At 40.3% G+C, this 27,433-nt stretch overlaps 1 protein-coding gene and 1 pseudogene across 4 annotated transcripts; one reads left to right on the forward strand and one right to left on the reverse strand.

Annotated features, from left to right (window-relative positions):
* The first annotated feature begins 150 nt into the window (after positions 1-150).
* On the forward strand, positions 151-27,034 carry LOC101849048 (TBC1 domain family member 22B). 4 transcript variants are annotated; one of them, XM_005097803.3, is made up of 11 exons: positions 151-358; positions 5,666-5,719; positions 6,149-6,405; positions 7,424-7,648; positions 8,657-8,727; positions 8,887-9,015; positions 14,377-14,442; positions 21,332-21,452; positions 21,835-22,017; positions 22,872-23,095; positions 24,774-27,034. In XM_005097803.3, exons 1-11 carry the CDS (start codon positions 282-284, stop codon positions 24,906-24,908), a joined length of 1,542 nt encoding a protein of 513 aa, XP_005097860.1. In that variant the 5' UTR covers positions 151-281; the 3' UTR covers positions 24,909-27,034. The 4 variants fall into 4 exon arrangements, with proteins under 4 accessions (XP_005097860.1, XP_005097859.1, XP_035825537.1 ...); XM_005097802.3 differs by lacking the exon at positions 14,377-14,442 and adding an exon at positions 17,076-17,141; XM_035969644.1 differs by lacking the exon at positions 14,377-14,442.
* LOC118477647 lies at positions 6,554-6,652 on the reverse strand (annotated as a pseudogene).
* Positions 27,035-27,433: the final 399 nt, after the last annotated feature.

A 27,433-nucleotide genomic window follows, 5' to 3' on the forward strand; every position in this document is an offset into this window, starting at 1 on the left:
AAAGAATTAAGATAAAGTTTCATTACACTGACCATAAGGGCAATATATTAGGCTATCAGACTGGACGAATAGAGTAACGTTTACTTAATTATAAAACTGTCAGCTGAAAACAGAGATAATAGGTCAAAAGTCATTGCTCATGCGCAGCAAGGTACCGGCCATGTTGACAACAAATAAATGACACCTCGCATCAAAGTTACGAATAATTGTATCTCTGCAAACTATGGCCTTTAGATTGTAAACTGAAATGTTTTAGAAAATTGATTGTCCATATAGTGCCAATGGCATCTCTGAGCTCAGGGTCAGCTAGAGAGAGCAAGGCTGGGTTTTGGAAAAAGAACACCAGTGTTCCCGGAAGGTGCGTCCTAATTGTGGCTGTGTGTGTGTGTAATGTCGTGTGTAGTCGACCCGACTCGTTAGACAGGTTGTAAGCCCTTTAAATTGTAAACGTGTTGAGTAATTGTTACACATGTCCTTGAACTCCCATTAACTAATACATTTCCACCCACCTGAAGTCCATTCTAATTATGTGGATAAGCCCCTCATCATCATAGCACAGGGAAGGGTCCCGTCACCACTCATTTCCCTCTTCACCACCACCAGTCAATTAAAGCAATTTGAAAGCTTTGAAATTTTTATCCAAGTGCCTAACCAGTGTCCACAGCCTTGGGTCCCTCCCCTAGCCTCCTCAGCCTCAGCTACTGAATGTCTAGATCTAAATCTATATTCTAGATCTAATTGAGTTGCTGGCCTTAAAAACATGTTTTTAACGAAGTAATGCAGTTGTTGGGCGCAATCTTTCGATTTGCGCGATCCATCGACCGCGCAGCGCATTTGGTTGATCGAGGAAATGCGCGACAATCCATCGATTGTCGCGCATTCTGTTGATCGGCGGATCACGCTGTGCTTATTGTCGATCCATGAAATATATAGGCCTACTTACTGCGCATTCTGTCGATATACTATGATGATGAGGTGAATAAAAAAACGAAGTGTATACAGACCCGGTAACCGGGAACAAAGATACGAAGTATACAGACCCGGTAGGGGAACTCTTTTGTATTGTCGGAACGTTTCAGCGCCCAGACCCGTGTGTGTGGGGGTGTATGTGTGAGAGAGCAAGAGAGAGAGCAGGGGGAAGTGCTAGCTAAATGTATGACATGCCCCAGTTGACAGGAGGGAACGAGAGAAAGATAGAGTGGGAAATTAAATAGGTGTGGAGAAAGAAAGACAGAGACAAACAAAGAAAAAGAGAATGCGAGCGATATACAGAGGAGAGAGAGAGACAGAGAGAGAGAGAGAGGATGACTGCTCGATTGAAATTATGACATTGTTCTTTTCTTCAAATTGTGATTCCTCCAACTCCAAAAATGCAGGAAAAACGATCGTTCATCGAAAAGACATCCGCAATCTTCATTTAGATCTAGCTAGGCTAACCTCGAAACTAGATCAATGATTTATGTCTGTCTAGATCTAGATCTAGACCTAGACCATAGATCAAGAAGAACCTAGGTCTACCCTGAGCCAAGTGGGCGCTGAAACTTTCCGAAATCACTAAAGAGTTCCTCTGTATACTTTGTGACTTTGTTCCCGGTTACCGGGTCTGTATACACTCCCATAAAAAGACCAAGAAAATTGGTTTACTGAGCACGTCAGTCTTTGAGTTTGAGCATCCAAGAAGAGTTGTGTGATGAATTTTAAGTGTTGACGGTTGAGTGAGGCAGATAAATTGACACGACGTTAAATCGAACACTTGCACTCAGTATTTGGACGGATGTGATTGGCTGCGTACTTCACGTGGTATTCCAAATACGGTCAAGATTTAATGGCTTGTGATAAATTGTTGGGTGTTGATTAAACATTTATTATACAAGTATTGTTTTCTTTATTGTTTCCTTGAACAAGAGCACCTCGAGCACAACCAACCTCTCCATATTGAATAAGTGTTCGGAGTGATACTCACCGACCTATAAGTATAGGCCTAACCCTGATTGCACTCTCATTAGATCTACTTTTCTTCTTCTTCTTCCCCGTTCTCGATTAGATCTACCCAATAACAGTGTCTAAGTACACGCTAACCGACAACTCAGGGTCTTTCCACCACCACTACAGCATCATCATTACTTCCACCACCATTTGTCTTTCCACATGTTTAATTTGATTTTGTTGAGTATTGAGTTTTTCTGTAATTTAAAAAAAAAATCACATAGCACAAAACCGACAGCCATGGCCCCTTCCCAACACCTCTTCCCCCATGAGCCGAGAGTGTGATCGCTACGCGCAGACTCATTGGTCGAAACAATTAACTTTGCCCCCGGCAAGGTCAGCTCAACTTAGTTTTGTTCATACTAATGACGATCGACGCAGGGAGGGCCAGTTTAGATAGATCTAGTAATAGGTACCAGAAACTAAATTTTCAAAGTAGTTGTATGCCAAATTTATCAGTTCCATTTGAAAGGCCTATATCCACTGAGCATTTTGGTACCATTCTTTAACCTCTCAGTCAATTTTTAAGAAAATGGTAGTTGTTTAAAATTTGATCAAATTTGTTAAAGTCAGTCACTGGCTGCAACCCCATGTTTGACAGACAATAAAAGAGTAACAAGAGCACTAAACATCTCCACATTAACAGAGTGCAATCACTATAACAAATATATGGAGCCTAATTTTTTTCAAGACTGTGAGATCATTACAAATCAGTACTTTATCGCCTCAAACACGATGATCTGTCGTTATTTCGATAAAAACACAGTCAGAACGTTGACCCGGCCGGCGCCGCACCGGGCCCGTAGCGAGCGAGTCGGCTCTATACTGTAGTCTACCCCGCGTGCGGGGTCACATGCTTTTTGAGTCTCGCGGAAGGATTGATAAAAAATAATTCCAAGCTGATTACTTTATTCTAATAGAAAATAAACTGATCTTTTATTAGATATATTTTTTAAGCCGGTATTTTACATATTATGGGTAAAAAGTGATCTTTAAACATTTTGACAGTATTTTTAAAAGCTTTCTATTTAGACGCCAAAAGCAAAACACATACCACGGGAAAGCCCGTTTAAAGCTCTACAGTTCTCTGCCAATGAAAAGACGGTATTTAATCATTCCTCGTTCCGCGAAGCATCTGAATGCACCCGTGTCAATTTTTTAACCGGCCGACCACGCATTCCGACCGTGAGGGGCTTCGCTTTCGTCGGCGATTCTCCAGCTCCTACTAATCGGACATAAAAACAACTTACACCTTTGTAACGAAGAAAAGCTGAACTTTTACAAGGTGTACGGCACTTGGTGTTTTATAGCGAAAGAGCAAAGAAACAGCGATCGGAATTACCTCGATTTCACCGATACCACGCGGTCGGAAGGCCGCGAGTGCCTGCGAGGCCGTGTTTACGCTACCTACTAGTAACTGGATATTAAAGCTCACGTCTCAATTGTTATCGATATAATCGAAAAAAATTGTTAATAAATGCTGGAAATATTTAGAAACAAGGGTCGGAAGTCAGAACGGACATCATACTGGATTCAAATCACCGAATATAATTTTTGTCTATTCGGACTCGAATTGTCACTTCGATTAGTTCGTTATTGTAACCCTGACTTCCAGTTTCTTCCCCATTCAGTTTCAGTTTGACTTTGGAGAGTGAAACTAAATTACACACTGGACGACATCAAAACATCACAAAATTCAGGGGTAAGATCTATAGAATGCGCAACAATCGATGGATTGTTGCGCGTTTCCTCGATCAACCAAATGCGCTGCGCGGTCGATGAATCGCGCAAATCGACAGATCGCGCCCAACACAGTCATCAGAACTGATAGATCTAGATCTAGATTTAGTTTTTTTTTGTGTTACCCAGCTTACTGTTGCCAGTTCAGTAAAGAAAGGGAAGTGGCTATTCTCACCTTGGGTGAGAACCAAAAGATATGATCGACCTCTCACCCCGAATGAGAATAAAAAAATACGATCGACCTCCCACCCCGGGTGAGACTTGCCAGCGTTGGCTATTCTCACCCGCTGTGAAACAAGACTTGTTTTTCCTAACTTCTGAATACTCTCCATCGGTGTGGATGATCAAATTGACAAAGACAAAGAAAAAAAATGATGTTATAGCTCAACAACAGTAAACTAAATTGGTTGTCTACAAAGATGCTATGGCTATTTCATTTCACGAATCGAGCCGAATTACGCATGTCGCCATTTTGTTTTTGCCTGGAAGTTCTCGCTAGGCCTACTCCTCCTCTCTCACTCTCTTTCTATCTCTCTCTCTCTTTCTGCAGACCGTCTATCGGTGTTGACAACCAAATTGACAAAAACAAAGAAAAAAATGATGTTATAGTGAGCACAAAAGTAAATTAATTTGGTTGTCTACAAAGATGCTATGTGCTATGGCTATGTCACTTTTCAAATTGAGTCGAACTACACAGGTCTCCATTTTGTTTTGCCTGGAAGTTCTCGCCACTCTTCTTCTCTCTCTTTCTCTCTCACTGCTCGCAGACAAAATTGCATTGTTTCAAATCAAGAGCGCTGGGACGTTTGTTCAGTGGTTCACGGTGAACCCTACACTGGTTGGCCTATCACGGTGAACGCACACCGGGTGAGAATAGCCAAAAGGCTCACCCGGGGTGAGAATAGAGGCGGTCTAAAGAAAGTGGTGATGGGGGGATGGTAAATTTTTACTTTCACTTCCACTCACAGATGTACTGCTTTGGGGGGTCAAACTGCAGTTATGTTTGCTGCAGATCACTCATAAAGCCACTAAAACTTTCACAATTAATTATTTTCAAGAAAATTTCAAACCTAATTGCAAAAATATCAAATTATGAGTTGAAACGGGTGCATGCCCCCCTGTAACCCCCCAGATTTTTTTAGGAAGTGATTATTCTTACCCCAAGCATGTCTCGCTATTCTCACCCCCTCGTTTTACCGGAAATGACCCTAAAGTGATCAGGGCTGAGGTTAGCGGGCATGACCCAAGGTTGGGGGGGGGGGGTCAGGGCTAATGCTCCACAGCAACATGTTCGTCACTGTTCGTGTCCGAATAGTCACAGTCAGGGTTGTTAGTTTGGAGCCAAATCCCAGAAATTTGGCTCATTTGGGTTGTGTCTGGCCGGAGAATTTCATTTGACTCTCTGGCTCTTTTATTTTGTCTGCAGCCAAAAATATACTGCAGTTTGATCCCCAAAGCAGTGCAGCTGTGTGTGGGAGTGAAAGTAAAAATTAACCCAAGATTCTCCTTTATTATTGTTATTGTGCATTCAAAGAAATTTATGGGGCTTGTTGTAAAAATGACTAGCATTGATTTATAAAAGCATTTAAAAATAGAACTTTCTTAATTTTTGTGTTGCAATAAAGGTACAAAAAGATGAAAATTTATTTGGACTTTCGATTCAAAGGGACTCTCATCAGCCTAAAATTCAACTGAAATTGGTTCAGGAATTCTATCAAGGACTATATGCAGTTGTTTATTTGAATGTGTTTTTTTTTTCACTTTTGGGTTTTTGGTACAAGATCCTTGAATTATTATATTAAGCTATTAAGTCAAGGTTTGAAATGTGAACTGATTATTTTGGTGCCAGTCCAGATGATTAATTACATTTTCTTTTAGAGAAGAAAATTGTGACTGATAGTTACTTATAACTTCTAATTGTAGTCTGCTTATTTTTCAGTATCAAACCAGTGTATGGGGCTCAGCATCCTCCTCCACAAACTGACATCACGTCGTAAGTTTCAATCGATCCCAACACCACAATGGCTTTTCTCTGTTGCCACTTCATATTGTTATATTCAAGCACTTACACTCTAAAGCTTATGTCCTGTTCTCATTCTCAGGAATTTCAGTTTTTCTTTCCGAGCATTTATCTACATCACATTGTGTATCAGAAATTAAGGCTTTGCTGCAAGTTATAACTTTCTATTTTCAGAATGGACTGGCTCCACAAGAAGTGCCACTTGTATGCTGCAAAAAAATTGAGTTTGGAATAATTAAAATTAATGTGTGAGTTGTTCAGTGGTGTGTCTGGGGGAGGGGGGGGGGGTAGAAGAAGGGGGTACTACATTTTTAGTTTTGAAACTTTCCTGATACTTTTTCTTTCTGCATTTTGGCATCCCTTGAATTTTAGTCAAATTGTCATGGTCTTGTACTTTTGCAGACCTGGTTGGCCAGTGAAGAAAGATGACAAGGGAAAGAGCGGTAAACGAGACCCGTTCCACGATTTTGAGAACAAGACCTCTGATGCCTGGGACGATGGCGACGATGACCTCATTCAGATGGCCAGTCTCAAGATGTCGCTACGAGATGTGCAGACGTCGGCCAAGGTGGTCCTAGACAATCATAGCAAGAGAGCAAATTCCCAGCAGCAGCAACATCCTGTGAGGGGATCTTCATCTGCGAACTCTGTACATACAGGTGAGCCATTTGTAGATGTGCTTACTTACTTGGTTGGAGAATGTGTATCATTGCAGGCGGTACAATGCCTTAGCTGCCCCTCTCCCCTCTCCAGGATCCATAACGGTTGACTTGCTGATCGTGCTAGTTATAAGCTCGTTGGATATTAAAAAGTATGGAACGCTTCAGGAATTTGAATGTCCTTGCGCAGGAGCCATGCCAATCTTCTCTGTATCATTCCAGTTTAGGTTTGTGTCCCATATTGGCCGTTTTTAGATGTATATGTAGACAGCTTGCCTGTAATGCGTTCTTTAGAAATGAACAGATACGGAAAGGTGTCTGGATTTTTTTTTTCCCCCTCTTCAAAAAGGGTGTGGTACTGTGGTATAATGAGCAGAAGTTATGTGGTGTTTGTTCACTGTAAACTACTAACATGTTTTTTGAGATGTGTGTTGTGGTATTTTTGTGTAAATGTTTTTTCACTGTCATATATCCTGTTTTTTATTTATGTTCATTTTCAGTATTGTATGTCTGGTGAATAACATCCTGTATTTTTTGTCGATAATCTCTAGTCCAAAAACGGGTATTTTATTTCACTCCCCCCAAGTAGGTGGTGCGACACGTTTAATTGTTCTCAAGAATGTTTATGTTTTACGGTGCATTTGGGATATTTGCTCTGTTCTGTTGTCTTTGTCGTTTTTTAAATTTTTTTATCTTCTTCTTTATTTAAATCACAGAGCCAAGTGCTATTCCTGTAAAATTACCATTCTGTGTTTAGTAAGCTGCTTGTTAAATACATGTAAGCATATATTGCTCGTGGGTGGTTGGCGGATGCTCTGGTATGGTTTGCTCCTTCATTCCCATCAAACATCTATCGTCCTCTTTCCTTTTTCTTTTTTGTGTTTGATACTCTCTTGTAACACCTCAAATCTTTGATACTTACAGGACCCAATTGTGTTGCAAATGCCGTAGAATTTTACTAAAACACATTGCTCTTTTTTGACATGTTTCGTGTTTATGGTCTCTTCCCGCGAGGCAGATGAAAGCTCCTCGTCAGCGCAGCAGCAGTCCCATCCCCCCACTCAACCCTCCCCTCCTCACCACCACCCGAGCGGGCCAGGCCTCGGGGTGAGACTCAACAGTGGGGGCTACCAGCCCCCCAAGATGACCTCTATACGATACGTCACAAACAAGACTCCCGACCGCGAGGCAGCCCGCATGGAGAAATTCAAAGCAGTTTTCACCGAGCCATCGTTAGACCTGAGTTAGTATTCAATTGATTCATGATGGAGAGAAAGGAGAAATTGTATACGTTTAACGCCCCCTATCAACACTGTTAGTAGTGTTGGGTTGTTTAAGAGGCAGGATTCATGGTGGAGAAGGGAAAGAGAGTGTGTGCACAGTTACTTGTTTTAGTAATACCAGTCGAGCATGTGAAAGACGACCACCCAATGTCAAAAAGAAAAGTGGTCGTCTAAGACAGGCAGGCCTCTTGGACAGTATCATTTAATAGTGAAAAAACACAAGGGGGAAAGTGAAAGTGGTTCTTTCTCTTGGACAGGTGGTCATTAGAAAAGGTTCGACTGTATATATGAGGTGTGCTCACAAAATTAGTTACTTGTCGGATTTTAGCCGTAAAGAAATTAATACATCAACTTTGTATGTGGAGTTTGTACAATTTGTAAGTATGGAATAATAAAAAAACACGGTGAACAAAAGGGCTTCCATAAAAAATCTATAAATCTGACCCAAGTGTCCATTTTCGGCCGATATCTCCATTGTTGGATTGCATGAAGTAACTCAATGTTGTCAGCACACCTCACATGATGACTGCCCTTGAAAGGACCAGAATAAATAATGTCTGTCAAAGGAATATTATGACTTCAATTTTCTAATGGGCTTATGCCTGACTGAGTACTGTAGCTAAATGTTGATACTGGTAGTCTCACAGACTGCTAATAAGCTGTTCACACTGTCATTTTTCTTCCTTTCAGGATTTGGTTTTTACATATTCTTTATATGAGTATCTAAGACGTTTTTTAAGTGTGTGTGGGTGGTTGGGGGGTTCTACTGGCTGGTCCCGCTTCGTTATTTTCTCTCTCTTATTTTTATCTGTTGGTCTTACTTTTTCCCAGCACTAAGTGAAAATTATTGTATTGATGTTCTTTTCTTTAGTGAAACAAACAAACTCAGAAGTGTGTTACATTTAAGGATAATATTGCAAGATTTTATAGCCCATTTATGAAATGTCCACTCGTTTTTGCCTTTTCAGCGGAACTTCGTAAACTCTGCTGGTCAGGGATTCCTAAATCCGTCCGTCCAACTGCATGGAAAATTCTCTCTGTGAGTACTGTTTTTCAAAAAAAATGTACAACTCATATTTTAAGGACTAGTTCTTTGGAAAGTAAAACTTTTATTCAATGCCTGATTTATGAAGCAGTTGCTCTTGAAAAATTTTGATGTTATTTGGAACATTTTTTTTTCTTTCATTTCTGTTGTCAGGGTTACCTCCCCACAGCAGCAGACAGAAGGCAGGAGACTCTAGAACGCAAACGCAAGGAATACTTCAGCTATATAGATCAGTATTACGAAACGAGGTATCAAGACCAGCACGAGGAAACCTTCAGACAGGTATGGCCGCGGTCCTGTATTCAGAGGTGTCGCCTTACTATGGGATGCGTCAATAGCAGTTGGCCTTCTGGCTGGGCCTTCTCCATCTCCTTCTTCTACTTCTCCGTTTCAGTATCGCTCTGTCCTAATCTGTTCTACTTCTTTTCAACGTTGCTACAGTCCTTTTCTACTTCTTTGCAATGTTTTTACAGTCCTTATCTGCGCCTTGTGAGATGTGTCTGTTACGGGGTTGACTTGCCATAGCTGCCTCTGGACATTAACACTTTGCGGTCACTTGCCGTAATAATGCGACAGTGAAAGTTATCTGTTCTGGTCATTTGATACAGTTCGGCGACAGGCCTGAGAAGTCTGTTGTGGTCACTCTCCTGGCTGGGTGACCAGATGGGATATTTTTATACTGCTGGCAGTGTGACTGCAAAGTGCTACATCTTCTAGTGGGTTTTGTGTATTGGGCAAAAGTATGTCTGTTCATATGGCTGAGTGAATGAAGAGATCAAATTTCTTGTTACTTTTTTATACACCATCTTAGTCTTTAGTTTATTATTGTAAGTGTTTCATCAGTCTCTTTAAATTGTCAGAAAAGACAGTGTTGCAAATTATTTGATTAAGAAGAGTTGATGGTTAGGTTTATTTTCTTGCCATGTTGTGTTGTTTAAGAGCTCACAGTTTATCATTGCTGTTGCAAGGAAAATGAGCAACTTTTTTACACACACACACACGCACACACACACACGCACACACACACACACACACACACACACACACACACGCACACACACGCACACACACACACACGCACACACACACACACACACACACACACACCCCATCCCACCACCCCTATTGAGCAGAGTTGAGCAAAGTTACTCATTATGTTGTGACGGCAGCGATATTTGGTTGTGGAATTTAAATTTAATGCTCTGAATTTAAAAAGTTGGATAGAAATGTAAAGATGTAACAATATTATTTGTTGTAGTCATATAAGCCATTTTTAAGCTTATATACATTCATAAAATTTTGTGCTTTTTGTCCTCTTTAAACTGGGAATTTTGTTGTTGATAAGTTTTGTATGTGTTTGTTTGTTTTTTGGTTTTTTTTTCAGTTTTCATTTTGTCCTGTGGATGATTTTTGGAGTTTTACAGAATGGTCCAACTTATGAATTTGTTGTTTGATTTTTTATGCCTTTCGTCTAGATTTTTTGCTGTTATGTCCAACTTCTGTCTTCCCCCCCACCGTAAAGAAGAAAAAAATTGCTACTGCTTTATTATGTGCTGCCCCTTTTACTCAAACAAACCATATCATCAAGTTGGGGTGGGGGTGGGGGGGTGGGGGTGTGAGGTGGTTGTACATATAAATGAAAGTAAAATACACTGATACTGCTATTAGTGTTTATATGGGCGTTAAACATACAGTATTTCCCCATTTTCACACTGATACAGAGTCCTGTGGGAGAATTTGGTTTTTGATGTCATGCGTACATACATGCATACTTAAATGCATTAATTTATATGTGTCATGTATTCAAATTCACACCATTACAGAGGTGTCGGTGGCCTAGTGGTTACGCTACCGGACTCGTAATCGTGAGATTGTGAGTACAAGGGTTCGAGTCTCAGCTCAGTCCGATGTTGTGTCCTTGGGAAAGGCACTTTACACGTATTTCGCGTCTGGCTCGGTCCTTTCGGAGATGGACATTAAACTCGGAGGTCCTATCTCTTAATAACGTAATAGTGTTGATAGGGGCGTTAAATCTATACCATTGTGGGTGGTTGGCAGGTGCTCTGGTGTGGTTTGCTTCTTCTTTCCTATCAAACGTCTATCGCCTTTATCTCCCCTCCTTCTTTTTTGTGTTTGTTACTCTCTTGTAACACCTCCAATCTTCAGCACTTATATGACCTTATTGTGTTGCTGGTGCCGTGAAATACTAACTAAAACTTTAAAAAACCTATACCATTTCACCATTTTCACCAATACAGACAATCAACTCGTATATTTGCTGGTGGCTGTTGTGTAGCTGCCTACTTTTGAGCTAGGGTTATACGCAATGTCCACCACCACCACACAGGGTACCTGCAGCCTCCTTGACTTAAAGGAGTCCTTGAACACTCCTTGAATTTGCATTCAAGGTAAAATCTCCTTGAAATCTCTTTGATTTTTAGGAACATCCTTGAAAACTCCTTGCATTTGGCATGCAAGGTACAATCTCCTTGAATTTTGGGAGCCTCCTTGAAAACTCCTGGAATTTGGCCGGATCAGACATGAACAACATTTTTGTCGGAAAATCGAAACTACTATTCCATACGGACAAGTGTAGGCCTTTGGGAAATAGACTTTCGGCTTGAATTTCTTGACCAAGTCTCCTTGAATTTAAAAAAATTCTCCTTGAAGCCCTCTTGAAATCTCCTTGAATTTGGTGGAGAGTTCGTGGCAGGAACCCTGCTGACATTTTAGTGAACTTCAGTTCAATAACCACTTGGCTTCTGGATGGAGACCTCATGCATTAAATGGTATTTATGTTATGTAGTGAAAGTTTGTCTACGTAATAATGTGGTCTCAGATTGTAGGTTTTTTTTTTAAAGAACAGTACCTTTTGCAACACCATATTTAAGACATCATCTTTATCCCTCCTCCTCCCCCCCCTTCCCCTACCTTTTCTCACGTACAGTGGAATTTGTTTAAACTGAACACGGTTAATCCGAACACAGTGGAAAACCAAAAGAAAGGGAAATCCCCAATGTTTTAAAAATTATGTTTGTGCAATCTCTCTCGAAACTAAAAACGGGGCTAAACTGAAGAAAATATATGGCAGCCACACTCACACAGATTTTGGTTGAAGCAGACTCCACTCTATGCCCATACAGTTTTCCCCACCCCCACTCTCAGATTCTGCATTAGAGAATATATTTTGTTATGAAACTGGGATTTGTTCTGACTTATTATACCAATACTTTATATTATCTTCAACGATGAGAACATATTGTCATTATTTTTTTTCATCCTACAGTGGGGAAAAAATGGACTGTGTTGCTTGTTTTTCAACTGTTAATCAAATTCAAGTAGAAAATTCTCATAAGTTATTTTGACCTGTGCTACCCATTCTAATTCTTTTCCTCTTTGTTCAGCACAGTTCTTCATTTTTTGGGATTTTTTAAAGCAGAAGATGGGACATTTGCATTTGTGCCAGAACTGTGTAAGATTTTTTTTTAGAATTGAGCTTGCCTAATCTTAAGATTTCTGCAGGCCTGAGCTGTGGTGTGGTGTTCTCCATCTGTTTAGTTTCAGAATGACAGTGGCAAACTATTGGTTTCGCTATGAGAACTTTGGTCAGGGCGTACGCAATAGCAATAATGTAGACTCTCTCTTTTCATGTCTGCCTCTCTTTCCCTCTTTCTCTCTTCAACTGGCTCCTTCTCTCTTCAACTCCATCCTTCTTGTTCTCTCCTTCTTTCTTTCTCTCTTTTTCTCTCTTTACTTTGTCTGTCTGTCTGTCGGTCAGTCTGTCTGTTGGTCAGTCTGTCTGTCTGTCTGTCTGTCTGTCTGTCTGTCTGTCTGTCTTTCTGTCTGTCTGTCTCTTTATATATATCTCTCTCTCTCTTTCTCTCTCTCTCTCTCTATCTCTCTCTTTCTCTCTCTTTTTCTTTCTCTCGTCCTTACTCTTCTTCCCTCCCTCCCCCCCCCTCTCTCTCTCTCTCTCTCTCTCTGGGAAATGTTCTGAGATTTCCCTTCTTTCTCTTTTGTCTTTCACCACACCCTGAAATATTTGTTATGCATGCTGTCATGGGCTGTTAGATCACTTCGAGTCTGGGGTGAAGCACACGTGGAGCTTTCAGTAGATTTTTTTCTTATCTCTTCTCTTGCTGTGGTTGTTGCATTGTTCTGACTTATTATTCTGTCTACCGTGTAAAAAGCAGGCGGTTGGTAGATGCTCTGGTGTGGACTGCTCTTTCTTTTCCTCTAGATTTGTACTTCAGTTGAACCTGCCTGTGCAAAACGACCACTTCCCACCTTGTGTTTTTTCTTTAATATGTGTGTGTGTGTGTGTGGGTGCCTGGAGAAAGGTCCCAGTTGGCGGAAATTTTGGATATTGAAATAAGGGCATATTCTTGTAGCAAATTCAATGCTGAACACGCTGATTTTTAAATTAAAAAAATATCTCGAGTTGTTTTAAAGATATACCACATTTTGTATTTTCCCAATGTGTAGCTCATTTCTTACCTTTTGTGAAGTACAACATTTTGCAAAAATAATAGATAAAAAATATTTAGATTTGAAATATTATAAAACCATAAATTTGTTATTAAGAAATGGTGAAACGTGTGTTTTCTGTTGGAACTAAATTTTTTTACCTCATACAACTTTTTTGGCCTTCTCACCCTGTTGCTCAAAACTGGCTTTGCCAACAACTGGGACTTTTCTCCAGGCACTCACACGCATGTATAACAACATTTTCTAAGAGGACCGCCTGTCTAAGGTTACTACTTTTCTTCTTGACAATGATTGTTTATCATGGACAGATTCGACTGTATTTTTTTTGGGCCTATTCTGTTCCTGATGAAATGCACTATTCTTGGATAAGGATACCTTTGAGACGTTTTCTTGGTTGTGCACCAACTTTGCTCCCTCCTTTCGGAGAAGGACAGAAACAGGGGAAATCTGATTTTTAAATATCTTGGTCATTTATAGTTGTGTCACTTCACCCACTGATATTGCCATCCTAATTTGTTAAACCTAAACACAGGGGGCTCTCGTGGCCTAGAGGTTAAGGTGTTGGCCTCTCATTCAAAGGTCCCGGGTTCGAATCCGGGTAACGACCAAAAAATTTTCTTCTCTAAAATTGTCTCCTTTCCCATCCTTTCCTGATCTCTAACAATGTTCTGTTGTCTGCTTTCATTTCCACTTTCTGCCCCACCCCCTCACCTCCTTTGCCCCCTCCTCTGGGCTCCTGGCTCTTTCTGCAGCCTTTCTACTGCTACTCCTTGGCTCCTCCTAACTGCTGTCTTTCTGCCACACCCCTGATCTTCTGGTAGGAAAGATCTACACCTAGCCTTCTCGGACAAGGGCGAAAAATCTCGGAGGGCCCGTGTGCAAGTTGCGCACGTTAAAGATCCCTTGGTGGTCTAAAATCGACAAGAGTAGGCTTCGGCCGCCACCCGGGCAAAATTCCAAATTTCCTACCAACTGAAAAATATTAGGTGTGTCCCGCGCGCTCATATGACCTATGCAGTTGCGAGCGCCGTAAAACCCTATACTAAACAAACAAACAAACCTAAACCTAAGTTGCTCCTGCACAGGTCAGCATGTTCTGTTCCAGGTGGGTGCGACGCAGGGACTTTCTCACCACCTCTTTGCCTCTTATTTCAGATTCACATCGACATCCCCCGCATGAACCCACTAATCCCCATATTTCAGCAGCTCATAGTTCAGGAAGTGAGTAGCCAGTCCTCCGATCTCCAAAGAATTTCTTTTTTTTTTTTTGTGCATATGGGTTTTGTTTTTGTTTTTTTCCTCTCAATTTTTGGACAATTTCTTGTGCGTGCTCATGCCTGTTTTCACGGTAATGGCTGCCTTTCCTTCCTCGTGCATCCGTCCTCACCCCGTCCTCACCCATACCTCCTCCTCCTCCTCCTTCTCCTCCTCCTCCTTGTCCTTCTTTTCTTTCTCCTCTGCCTGCTTCCATCATTAGCTGTTCCGTGACAGCGTGTGTGTAGATGTAGACGTGTGTTTCATGATGTTTGTGTGTGGACCCAGTTCAGCCCATGCAGTGTGATCACATCCCTCTCTCGTCTCTGTCTTGCACATGTGGTAGAAATAGTTTTAGCTGCTCTGTTGTGGGTGAAAAAAGAGGTATAAAAATGGAAATTGATTTGAAAATGAGCGGGGGGCTGATGAAATGGAATAATTTTTTAAAAGGACTTCAAGAGATCAGAAATAAATTTAGAAAAAAGGTGGAAGATGCAGTATAAATGTTTTTTGGAAATGAAGGGAGAGGGTAGAGGTGGTTTTGAAAATAAAAATGCTCTGCAAGCGTCTATCCACATGAAGTTGCAGTACTAACAAAATCCTTCCTCAAACACCCTGCACTGACATGTTGCCAAATATTAATACTTCTCCAAAATGGAGGACTGTGCAATTGTATACAATGATTTGCTTTTATGGCAGAGATGGCGTGACTACTTACTTAGTGTTTAGTTAGTGTCTGTTGCCATAGCAACTCCTGAATCACTGGTGAGATGAGTGTGATCGGACTGGATGGGCTGTCTTGTCTTTGTTGTGACTGACCTGAAGTTCCGTGACTGTACTCACATTAACTTTCTCAGTACGCAAGGGATTCCAAAATCTTACGCACCCAATTTGAGGCAGCAAAGGGTGTTTTCTGAAAACAGCTATAATTCAGTCAAATCTTAATGGATTTGTTTGTGTGGGCACTCAAGCTATTTGTAGTTGGACAGAAAAATCGCGACATGGGTGAAAATTGGTTGTGAATGTAGCAGAGTCCAGTTCGTGTGCGGAGGATTGAGAAGGTCAAAAGACTTTTTCCTTTGATTGTTAATGTTTTGATTGTAGATCCTTTAGCATTAGAGTGAGAGCTGGAGCAGATAGTGATAAATTGTTTGTGGACATGATTGTTAGCTGTCTGCATGCTTTTTGCACAGGAAAAAAAAGGAGTCTGTGACCGCTGTTCTGTACAGTGCATGTTGTATTGTTTTCAAGATTTCTGTGTTTGTGTCCTGCTGACCTTTTGACTCTGCTGCGTTAGCGTTGGTTGCTGTTGTCCTGAAATGTTTTTTTTTCATTCTGTGTGGTTTGAGTCCCAGTTTGTAAAGTTTGTTACAGAGGAGTTCTTTTGTGACGCTGTTTTCTGTTTGTTCATGAAATGCAAGGTGTTCAGTCAAACCGTGTGGGAAGAGACTTATGTTTTAGGCTGCTTGCTAGAGCGGATGGTTAGAGGGTGTCGTTGATTGTCCGTCACTTCTTTTTTTCCCCCCGAGTTATACATCGTAATTTTTCTCAGAGCTAAATGACAACGAGGGTGGCTGCAGGGTGCCACTTGTAGGTTGTACTAAGTATCTGTCGTCTTGTCAGTGTGATTCTCTTTAAATAACAAATGATTAGGCAGGCTGAAAGACTTGGCAACTTGGCTTCTTTTATTGTCTTTCTTATTGACTGTGTTCGCTGGTGGAGGTGAAGATTTGGGGATGTTGGTTTTCTGCTCTTGACTTGGTGCTATCTATCGGGTATTGGTGTTTCCACAAGTTTTTTTCCCCCTTTCTGTTGCCAGAGAGTTTCAAAATGAATTGAGCTCACTATGCTTGGACCTTCTTGAAAACGTCTTCCGTTTTCCTTTTTTCCATCTGTTTTACCCTCTTGATGTCCTTTTCTCAATATGCTTGTCAAACTGTCGTTCTTTTTCTTTTCTTGCTGCTTATTCATCTCCTTTCCTTCTTCCAATTACCTTCATTGGTTTGATTAAATGTTACCTCTGCGGACTCTTCCGTAATTTTTCTCTCCTTTTAAACTTCAGACATTAGAAACATCAAAAGTTTTTGTGGAAACTTCTGAATCTAATTTTGCCCTTTTTGGATTTGTACCATTTACCTGTCAACCTTACTTTGGATTTTCACCTCAGTTTTTTTTGGTTTTGTGCTGCAATATAACTCAGAATATATGTAGAGGTACAATGTACTAGTTATTTTTTAAAACAAATGCTACGGTAATTTTGGGTTGTGTTAGTCAGCTTGATTAAATTATGTTGCTTCATTTTATGTTTTGCGTTGAGCTCTCACAACGAAAGAGCTGTTTTTGTGCCGCTGTGTTTGTGAATGCCTCAATATGTTTTGTTTTGTTTTTTGTTTTGTTTTGTTTTGTTTCCTCAAAGAAGCTTGTCCACAGTGTCGGCAGCGTCCCCTTAACACAGGCATGCCGTGGGACGGATGTGAGAGAGTACACACTACACGCCAACGCGCGCACAAACTATAGCGCTTTGCTAGCTACCTCTTGTTTACTTAACCGAGGAAGAGAGTTCTCCTCCACCAACTGGTCCCGTTAATCTGCTTTCACAGATTCTAAAAGATATCCCCCGCATGACCTCGTTAGCTCACTTGTTCCAAGAGCGGCCTGCGCAGGAAGTAAGTATTGTATTCACCTGGACCGACTGAGCTCTCAGCGGTGCAGCCCCCCCCCCCCCCCCCCCCCCCCCCCCAAATCCTCCCGAGACCTGTGTAGCAGCTCGTGGTTGTGCTGAAGTGAAGCGTTGCACTCTCACAGGATTGCCTGACAGCTATCACTAACTACTAACCGTGCCCTTAAGTTTTGTCCTGGCCCCCCCCCCCCCCCTCCCCCCAGCCTCCCCAGGAGCTTTCATTCTATTCACCTTTCTTAGAAGTGATTCGTAGAGAAGTTGTGGTTGGTTTTTCACAATGAGCTGTAGAAGTTGTGGTGGTTCTTTAAAATAAGAAATAGAAGTTGTGGTGGTTCTTTAAAATAAGAAATAGAAGTTGTGGTGGTTCTTTAAAATAAGAAATAGAAGTTGTGGTGGTTCTTTAAAATAAGAAATAGAAGTTGTGGTGGTTCTTTAAAATAAGAAATAGAAGTTGTGGTTTTTTAATTTGCGAAATAGAAGTTGTGGTATTTTTTTGTTAAATTGAGAAATAGAAGTTGTGGTTTTTTTTTTTTTTGTAATGAGTGATAGAAGTTGTGGTGGTTCTGTATAAGAAATAGAAGTTGTGGTGGTTCTGTATAAGAAATAGTAATAATAGTTGTGGTTTTTTCAAAAACAGAAATAAAAGTTGTGGTGGTTCTTTCTGACAAATATAGGTTGTGGTGTTTTTTAAATGAGATATAGGTTGTGGTGGTTCTGTATGAGAAATAGAAGTTGTGGTGGTTCTTTATGAAAAAATATAGGTTGTGGTTCCTGTTTGGGAAATAAAATTTGTTTTGTTTTGGGGAAAGAGATGGTTCAATTTGGGAAATAGAAATGGTTCCGTTCTGAAGGGAGAAGTGGTTCTGTTCTTGAAATAAGTAGCAGCATGGAGGGGCATATGTTTGATATAGGGCTTGACTGTAGCTCCTATTATATTCTGTATCCTTGTTTGTTTTTTCAATTTGTTTCACTGTCTTTTAGTATTTCATGAATTAAAAGAGGAAAAATAAACTATTTCAAAGATAAATTCAATTCATTTTTCTTTATGAGCACCGAGGGAGCAGTATTACTACTAAAATATCGTAATAGTCGAATTTCAAATTTCAGGTTGTGGCCATCCTATTTGAAGTAAACTTTTTTTGATTAATTAAATTTCTTCTTAATTTTGTGTCTGTTACTTCACAAAAAAATGTTAATTGATTTATAACTTGTGAAAGATGCTCTTTTTCTCTAGTTGTTGTCCAAAGGACAAAGCTCTAACTTTACAAAATAATTGCAAGTTTTTAATTGTGGTAGGCCAGCTTTTTTTTAGTGGTAATACTGCCTCCTGGAATGCTTGAAAATTTGTTTTTCTTCTTTATCACAGTCAATGCATTTTTTCGTTTTATGAGGAAGATAAGGGAACTTTTAAAAAAGATTTTCTTTGACAAAATTTTTTGTTTGTTAAATGAGGTTTTTGATTTTCAGCCGGAGGAGTTTGTACCTTTTAATTTTGCTGCTATAAAGTGGACCTCTTTTATTTTTAAAGTGTTTTAATCTGCCCTGCTTTTTAAAAAACAAAACAAATGCATATAAGTAAAATTGTGAAAGAAGAAAGGATGATTGGAATCATGTGCATGAGCGCCTGTAAACCTGTTAAAAATTGCTAAAGATTAAATTTAGAAAGACTGTAGCTCTGGGCGAAAAAAATAGATTTGAGACATGCACTTAAGAACTGTTGTTCAGCAAGCTGTAAATTAAGGGACAACTGAATTCCATAAATTGTTAGCACAATTGCCAAGAAGTATGTTTCATGGGTCCTTGAAATAATTACTGCCTCACGAGGTATGCGTACATAGCTCACTCCCTAAATAATGGCACATATATAGCATCAAGTATGTTTCGTTCGAGCTTGAAATATTATAAGATAAGATAGGATACTACTTTATTATCCCAGAGGGAAATTTTCCTTGGCTGTACAGGACCGTAAAAACACATGCAGGTATACATAAAAAATTCAGATTATATATATTACTCTCATTAAAATTCAATATGAAAGGAGAAGTAAAGCTGACAAAATGTACATTTACATCAAATGCATCATTCAACCACATGCAGGAATTTAAATACTAGACCTTTGGAGTTACATTTGTATATACAGATACATACTCTAAGAGCAACTCACATCTATGCTCATTCTGACAAAAGCCTTATGCTAGATGGTAATCATTATGGCAATTATCGTCATCTTTGTTCCGTTCATGCTTGAAGAAATGGCATAGCACCTGGTTGGACATGCTCCTTTGTATAACAGTGTGACGACCTTGCATTCCTTATTCTCTTTTATGTTGTTGCATGCGCCAGTTGTCACTGCTAGAGGCTCCGCCTCCACATCTGCATGCTCCTCCCACATTTTCCATCGAGCTTCCCTATGTCTATTTCTTCTTCACATCACTCACTCTGTTTTGCTTGAAATTCCCTTCTGTGCATGATGGGGTCAGTGTCTGCTTTTATTAGTTTGTTTGAGTGTAGTGTATTCTTTTTTTTTTTTTCAATACAATTGTTACGTCAAGATAGCTTGTTAATAGAAATAAACTTAATAATGTTTGAAATTCTCAGGTTTGTTTGTATTGAGCTTGTTTATAAGATTGAACTTGAATGTTTAGAATTCTCAGTTCATATTATTCTAAGAGAAATTTTGTTTATACTAACTGGTTAATATGATGATGAAATTATGAAAAGTTTCACCTCCTTCAATGCACAGTCATTACTAATTTGTTTAAATCGATAAAAGTATGACAACTTCACTTATATTTCCGGAAACACATTACAGTAACCTAATCACGCTATCAGGTTGTGTGAATAACGTTCTTTTTTTCTCTCTTTCGTTTACTATGTAGTTGATCTTTTGTCAAGAATACTTAGATGTCTATCCATATTTGCAAGAAGTAAAGTAAAAATAGATCAATACAAAATGAACAATTACTAAGTGTTATGTCAGTGAAGAGTATACTATAGAATGTCGCCAAATTTTTAAACATTTGATATTACAATATGACACCATATAAGACATAAATTGATAGCTAAAGATCCTAAGTAGAATCAGACCTAATATGACAAATGTTTTAAAAGTATGATCTCGACTGTTAACTGCAGCAGCTTATGAAGTATTGTGATTCTACTTTCTGGTTCAAGATTGTTGTCTGAATGTTGAAAATAAAATAAATCTGTATTTGACACGTTGCGGGAGATTCCCCCCCCCCCCCCCCCCAAAGGACACACTGTCCAGTTGGGGGATGTGTCATTTAAATCTCTTTGGGTGGAAAAAAAATTGGACTAGTAGATAGTTGCAGTTGGGTAATAAAGTTGGATTGGTTGATAGCTGAAACCATTGAGTACCCCTGAGATCTAGAAGGTAAAGTTAGTAAACATGAAAGAAGAAGGAGCTAAAGAGGAAGAAATGATGCCACATTTCCTTGAGAAGAATTCCTTTACTTCAGCAGTGTTTAAGTTTTGCTCAATGGAGTAGATTTTATGGGTCATCGGATGCTCCTATATATTGTACATAATATGTTTGCAAGGTTGCTTGGGCATTGTACTCTCTCTCTATATCATGGATTGTATTAGCTTGTGAATGATGAAAACATAGCTGGTGTGTACCGTCAGTAATGACCACACGTTTATAGTTTGAAGCATGCCTGAATTGGGGGTCTTGAGTGTTGGCAGGTGTTTTTTTTTCTTTAATTTGTTTTTACTGAAGTCTAGTTATTAGGAGTTATCTAAAGAGAGCTTCTTTTTAAAATGTTGAGTACTTGCAATGTATGAAAAACAAATGTAGGCACCATTCAACATTTATTTTTCAAGCTGCAGAGGTTTTCTACAGTTGTTTTCTCGGTACAAGTAGAATTGAACTATTAAAGGGGGGGGGGGGGGGGGGGCGAGGGGTTAAAAGTAAAGAAGGTAATGTGTAGATTATTTCTTTTTTCTTTATTATTATTTATACACTTGATTTCTTTTTAGAGAAATTTTCTGTCATCTTTAATGTCATGATTCTGCTTTTATGCACCTGATTGTTTTTTCCTGTTACTTTCTCCTCTTTTTGTGTTAAAAATTTTCTTTGGAAATTGACTGATTTTTCTTTTAAAAAATTGTTAGTTGCATAAAAAGAATTTTAATAATCATGTTCCCTCTTTGCAGATATTTGAGAGAATCTTGTTTATTTGGGCAATCCGGCACCCGGCGAGTGGCTACGTACAGGGCATCAATGACCTGGTGACTCCTTTCTTTGTGGTGTTCCTCTCAGAGTACATTGAGAATGGTGAGGAAAATTTACACTTTTAAGTAAATATTAGCACCACTTTTTTTTCTCCTGTTCCGAAATGTAAGATCTGACACCATACCTTTTCGGAAAAGGGCGAAAAATCATGGAGGTCACGTGTGCTAGATGCGCACATTAAAGATCCCTTGGTGGTCCAAAAACTGATAAAGAGTAGGCTCCAGCCACCACGTGGGCAAAATTCAAAATTAATTCCTACCAAACTGACAATGTTTGATGTGTCCCGCGCGCTCATATGACCTTATGCAGTTGGGAGCGCCGTAAGACTTACCCAAAATAAAACCAAAACCAAACACACCCCCTCCCCCAAAAGACAGACTTACTGAACTGATAACCGGCCGTCCTTTTGTTTCCTTGCCTGCAGACATTGAGGTGGAGAACTGTGACCTGGGCCAACTGCCCCAGTCCACGCGGAACCTCATCGAAGCCGACAGTTTTTGGTGCATGTCCAAACTCCTGGACGGTATCCAGGACAACTATACCTTTGCTCAGCCGGGCATTCAGATGAAGATCAACGCCCTGAGTGAGCTCATCAAGAGGATAGATGGTGAGTTTACCCCTTGGGGCAGTGCTACTTACTGAAGTGTCTTTGGGATATTAACCTCTTGTTGTGCACAGTAGAATTGTAAATGGGTTGATTCATCAATGTCACACTCATAACTGTGTCTGAACTGAAACAGGGAACTACTGCTTTTCCTTTCCTGATCCTTACTATCGTAATTTTTCTTCTACTTCTTTTGTATGTTTGTCACACTCTTGTGGCCCGGGGTGCCTTGATAGTCGAAGCAGACTTTGTGCTTTTGAAGCTAGACAGGTGAGCAGAGTAAGCCTGATTCCCTGTAGATTTCTCTGTTGACATCCACCCCTTGGCGCTCATAGGACCTTATGCAGTTGCGAGCGCCGTAAAGACTCTTAATAAAACTTTAAAAAAAATTGTACTACCGATACTTTGTTGAGTCAAAACAACTGTTGATGTGATGGGTCATAGCACTGTTCTTCCCAAAGCTGACAAAACACCATTTTTCGTTTTGTCATTTCTATCTCCTTATCTCTCCTCCTTTTTTTGTGTATGTTACTCTCTTGTAACACCTCTAATCTTAGGCACTTGTATGACCTAATTGTGTTGCAAGTGCGGTAAAACTCTTTAAAAAAATTACCCTTATTGTGTTGATGTACTATTCTTTACTCAAACTAGTGCAGTTTCTATCAATGGTTGGAGGGCACCAATGGTACGTCCTACTTTTTTACTTTCCCTCTCTTGTTTATGTCTGTCTGTCTTACTTTTCCCCAGCTTTAAACGATCATTATTGTGTTGATGTGCTTCTCCTTGCTCGAACAAACAAAAAATTAAACAAAATAGTGTAGTTGAATTGTATGAATCTTTTTCGTTTCTTCTCCCAGCCCCGCTCCACGCTCATCTGGAGCGGCACGATGTGCAGTTTCTGCAGTTCTCGTTCCGCTGGATGAACAACCTCCTAATGCGGGAGATCCCGCTGCGCTGCACCATCCGCTTGTGGGACACCTACCAGGCCGAGCTCAACGGCTTTGCCGACTTTCACCTCTACGTGTGTGCCGCTTTCCTCAAGAGGTTCTCCGAGGATGCGCTACGAGAAAATGATTTTCAGGTCAGTTTGAGGATTTGAACAGAAGAGAAATAAGAATAACTTTTCCTAAAACTGAACTGAAAACGTCAAGTGCTTATTTATCGTCTTGTTTGCCCTCAAAAGCTCACTGGACTTCACTACCAGAGAATGATTTTCAGGTTGGTTTGAGGATTTGAACAGAATAAAAATAAAAATAACTCTTACTAAAAGTGAACTAAAAAAGTCAGGTGTGTATTTTTAGTCTTGTTTGTCCTCAAAGGCTCATTTGACTTCACAAAAGTTTTTCTCTGTTCTTTCTTCTTCTCGATCGCATCACACTTGAAGTCCTGTATCTATCATGTATTAGGCCGTCCTACTCAGCTCTGTTGGCCCGTACAGCTTCTTCTGTAGAGCTAGTAGGATTGGCGAAGTAACCTGTTTCAGGGCTGTCTTTAGGCCATTCCCAAAGGGGGGATATTAACATGTTCTTATGCAGAGTAGAATTGTAAATGGGCTGACTTATCAATGTCATGCTCATACTGTGCCGAAACAACATTGGGGGAACTGCTGCTTTCTCTTTCCTCATCTTTATCGTCATTTTCCTCTACTTCTTTTGTCACTCTCTTGTGAACTGCTATTTACGGGGTGCCTTGGTAGTTGAAGCAGACTTTGTGCTGTTGAGGCTAGAGAGGTGAGCAGAGTTAGCCTGATTTCCCATTTGGACTTCTCTGTTGACATCCACCCCTTGGCGCTCATATGACCTTATGCAGTTGCGAGCGCTGTAAAACCTTACCAAAACAAACAACATGTCTCAGGGCTCATTGTTTTATATGATATGATGTGGGCCATGGCCTTAAATACTGAATAAACTTAAAACTTACTAAACTAATCTTCAGCACTTTTATGACCTTATTTTGTTGCAAAGTGCTGTAAAACTCGCATTAAAATGAAACAACCCACGGCAGTCATCTGGTCTGATCCCATCACACCTCCTTTCCACGTAAATTGTAAGATCGCTCTTTGGCAGATACGTACCACTAAGGACAAAGAAAGAAAGATACAAATGAAGTTTCTTACCATCTAGTACAAGGCCATTGTCAGTATAAACATTGATGTGTATTGCTGTTTCGAATATATACATGTATCTGTATAACTCTAAAGATATTGTGATAAATACCTGCGTGTGGTCGAATGATGCATCGGATGTGATATGTACATCATTGTCAGCTTTACTTTTCTTTTCATATTGAATCAGAGTATTATATAATTTAATTTCTTTGTATACCTGCATGGTTTCTTTATGGCTCCTGTACAGCCAAGACAAAATTCCCTCTGGGACAATAAAGTGTCTTATCTTATCTTATTTTTTCTTATTTGCCTTACCTTACCGTACCTTACCTTACCTTACCTTACCTTACCTTACCTTACCTAACCTAACCTAACCTAACCTACCTAACCATACCTTACCTTATCTTACCTGACCTTACCTTATCTTATCTTTAGTTGCCTTGCCCTGCTCTGCCCTGCCTTGCCTTAAACCTTACCTTACCTTACCTTACCTCACCTCACTTGACCTTACCTTATGTTACCTTATCTTACCTGACCTTACCTTATCTTTTCTTATCTTTAGTTGCCTTGCCTTGGCCTGCCCTGCTCTTACCTTACCTTACCTTACCTTACCTTACCTTACCTTACCTTACCTTGATCTTATCTTCTCCAGGGCATTCTGATGCTGCTGCAGAACCTGCCCACGCTGCACTGGCGGGACAAGGAGATCAGCGAGCTGCTGGCCGAGGCCTTCAAACTCAAGTACATGTTTGCCGACGCACCCAGACACCTGCTGCACAAGTCTTGACCACCGCACGGGACTCGTGACGGGAGCTTCACAACGGGGAGTGGGGGGATTGGGAGGAGGAGGCGGCGGAGGAGGATGAAATGGACGAGGGTGAGAGAGGATTGAAGAAAGGGTGAGAAGGGAGTGTGGAAATAATATGGTTGGCGTATTAATCAGATGTTTTGGGTGCTTGGGGAGGGACAATTTGGTTCAGGGGCTGGGGGTGGTTTTATTTTGGATGTTACATAAGTGCGTATTGAGTGCTAAGTGTAAGGCGCCGTCATAAGTCACTTTTTATATGTGGTGTATAGCGGAATTTTACACTTAGCAGACGGTGTGTTGTTGTATGTGTGTGAAGGGAGTGGTGAACGAGTTGAAAGTAAACGGGAGGGGGGGGGGGGGGGGGAGGGAGAATAATGAAGAGGTTGATGTAAATGAGGTTTTGGGGTGGTGGTTACAAAAGGGAAGGGATTTTTAAAAATTACTTGGGGGGGGGTGGGGGGGGGAGGGGGGATAGGGGGTGCTCTTCTTGTCTCAAAGAATGGGGAGGGATATAATTTATAATTTACCTGTAATCATAGGATGGATCTGTTTTGAGAGTGAAAGCTCAAGGGCTGGGGTGGGGCAAGGTTATAGTTGAGAAAAGAAGGAAATAATGATTGATGGGGGGAAGGGGGGGGGATAGTGGTGAGAAGAAGAAAAAGAGATTATGAAGAGAGAGAAAAAAAAAGATGATGGAAGTTGAGGTATTGGAAGACACTGTTCTCTGTATATAATACATCATGCAAGTGTGTATCAAGTAGGTTAGAATGTAAGGTTGGTATGGTCTCTTCCATCGTGGGAGTTTATGGGGGTTTGATGCTTTTTAGAAGCGTCTGCACTTTTTGTAGGGCTTGCTTTATTTTTTCTGATTCTCGTTTTTCTTTTATGAGTAATGTGAGGATGGAGATTGCAAGTTTTGGGGTAGTAGCTAGTTCTCAGGGGAAACAATGTTAGTCAATCTCAGCTTTTTTGTGAGCTGGCAAGGAGCTCTGGCATAGTGCAATGTGGATGGATGTGTGTCATGGATGTGTATCACACAGGTATGTGTGTGTGTGTTTGGACTTGCGTGTTCGTTTGTGAGCATTCAGACATTCTATCACCCCGTGTCATAGAATAGTGTCATAATGAATTTTTATTTGTGAAATGAATTAGAGCACTGTTCGATGGCTATGTCTGCGATGTGATTCTGTGTGTGTGTGCGTGCGTGCGTGCTTGCGTGCGTGTATATGTGAACGAGACGGGTTACTTTTGGTGGGAGTCGCAACCATGTTACGAGAGTGAAATAAAGCAGTACTTCTTTGTGAGGTGAATATACTTCTGTAGTTGCGTAAAGTCGTTTTCTGGATGATTAGGACTAAGGATGAGTCCAAACTGTACCCTGCTGGACACCCTACGGGACAAACACCAATGGATTCTAAGAAGTTAAAGCGCAGCAGTGTCTTGCTTTTCAAAACCAAGTGAGGTGAACAGCTGTCTTCTGAACACGGACATGAGCGGATGTTGGCACGCTGGTTTTGAAGGACAGTTCACTCTGTCTCTTTTCATCCATCAGTGATTGTGCTGTAGCATTTAGTTAGGTAGTACTAAAGAGAAAAACCTTACAATTAATGAATGTTTTGCAGGGGAGTCTCAAATTTTGTGATGGTGACTCTGAAGATGAACGCTATTGAAATAGTTTGACTAAGACGCTCTGGAACAAGGATTCCAGGTACATGGTTTGACATATCCACTAATTGTATGGTGTTTGAGGGTTCTCAAAAGCATGGATGAGCTTTGCCGATGTGAGCTGTACATTGCTTTGTAATTAATTGTCCGAGTGGACGACGTTCCTGGAAAATGGCTGTGCTATCTCTTCTGTCCGTAATGAATGGTGAGCGCTAATGTTTCATGATGTTGTGACTTGCTTGTCATGGGAGGGATGGAGATTGTGTGTACAAGTGTTTGATTTTCATATAGTCACCGTGCGTTGGCTCTATGTTTTGTTGAGATGAAGAAGATTAGTTTTTTTCACTGCGTGGGTGAATGAAGGGCTTCAGCTGTTTGGTGATAACTTTTCAGGATGTTTGCCTGATATCAATATTTTTTTGGGTCTTATTTGAAAAAAATTATAAATAATAATTCCATTTATTTAGCACATATTCATGCTCTATAGCATGCTCAAATGTGCTTTAACACTGTTGTTACCTTAGTAAACTCAATAACACTCAGAAACATTTTTGGCTTCTTCTCCCGAGAATAGAAATGCTGGGCTCACAATTGCTTTTCGTATTACCATTTCTATCTCTTATTCACTGTAAAGGCATAGAATCTAGAAGTCAAAATCAGGACACAGTGTTTCAGCTTTGAAGAGACATTTCCCCCTCTTTAAACTTTTTTTTCATGGCATTGCTTCCCTGGAATTGTTCTGTTCTGGTTTTTTTTTTCCTTTTTAAAAAATTGACTGCCAGTTTCACCCATGAATCCACAGTATTTCTAAAGTATATCTTTATTTAATGTCAAAAGTG

Source organism: Aplysia californica, unplaced genomic scaffold, assembly GCF_000002075.1.
Source record: "Aplysia californica isolate F4 #8 unplaced genomic scaffold, AplCal3.0 scaffold00164, whole genome shotgun sequence".
NCBI classification, from domain to species: Eukaryota; Metazoa; Mollusca; class Gastropoda; order Aplysiida; family Aplysiidae; genus Aplysia; species Aplysia californica.

Excerpts from the sequence above, each read along its gene's own strand:
- LOC101849048 (XM_005097803.3), top strand. The coding sequence starts at position 282 with ATGGCATCTCTGAGCTCAGGGTCAGCTAGAGAGAGCAAGGCTGGGTTT. Across the intron at positions 359-5,665 it reads AACACCAGTGTTCCCGGAAG|TATCAAACCAGTGTATGGGG; the intron begins GTGCGTCCTAAT and ends CTTATTTTTCAG. Across the intron at positions 5,720-6,148 it reads CCACAAACTGACATCACGTC|ACCTGGTTGGCCAGTGAAGA; the intron begins GTAAGTTTCAAT and ends GTACTTTTGCAG.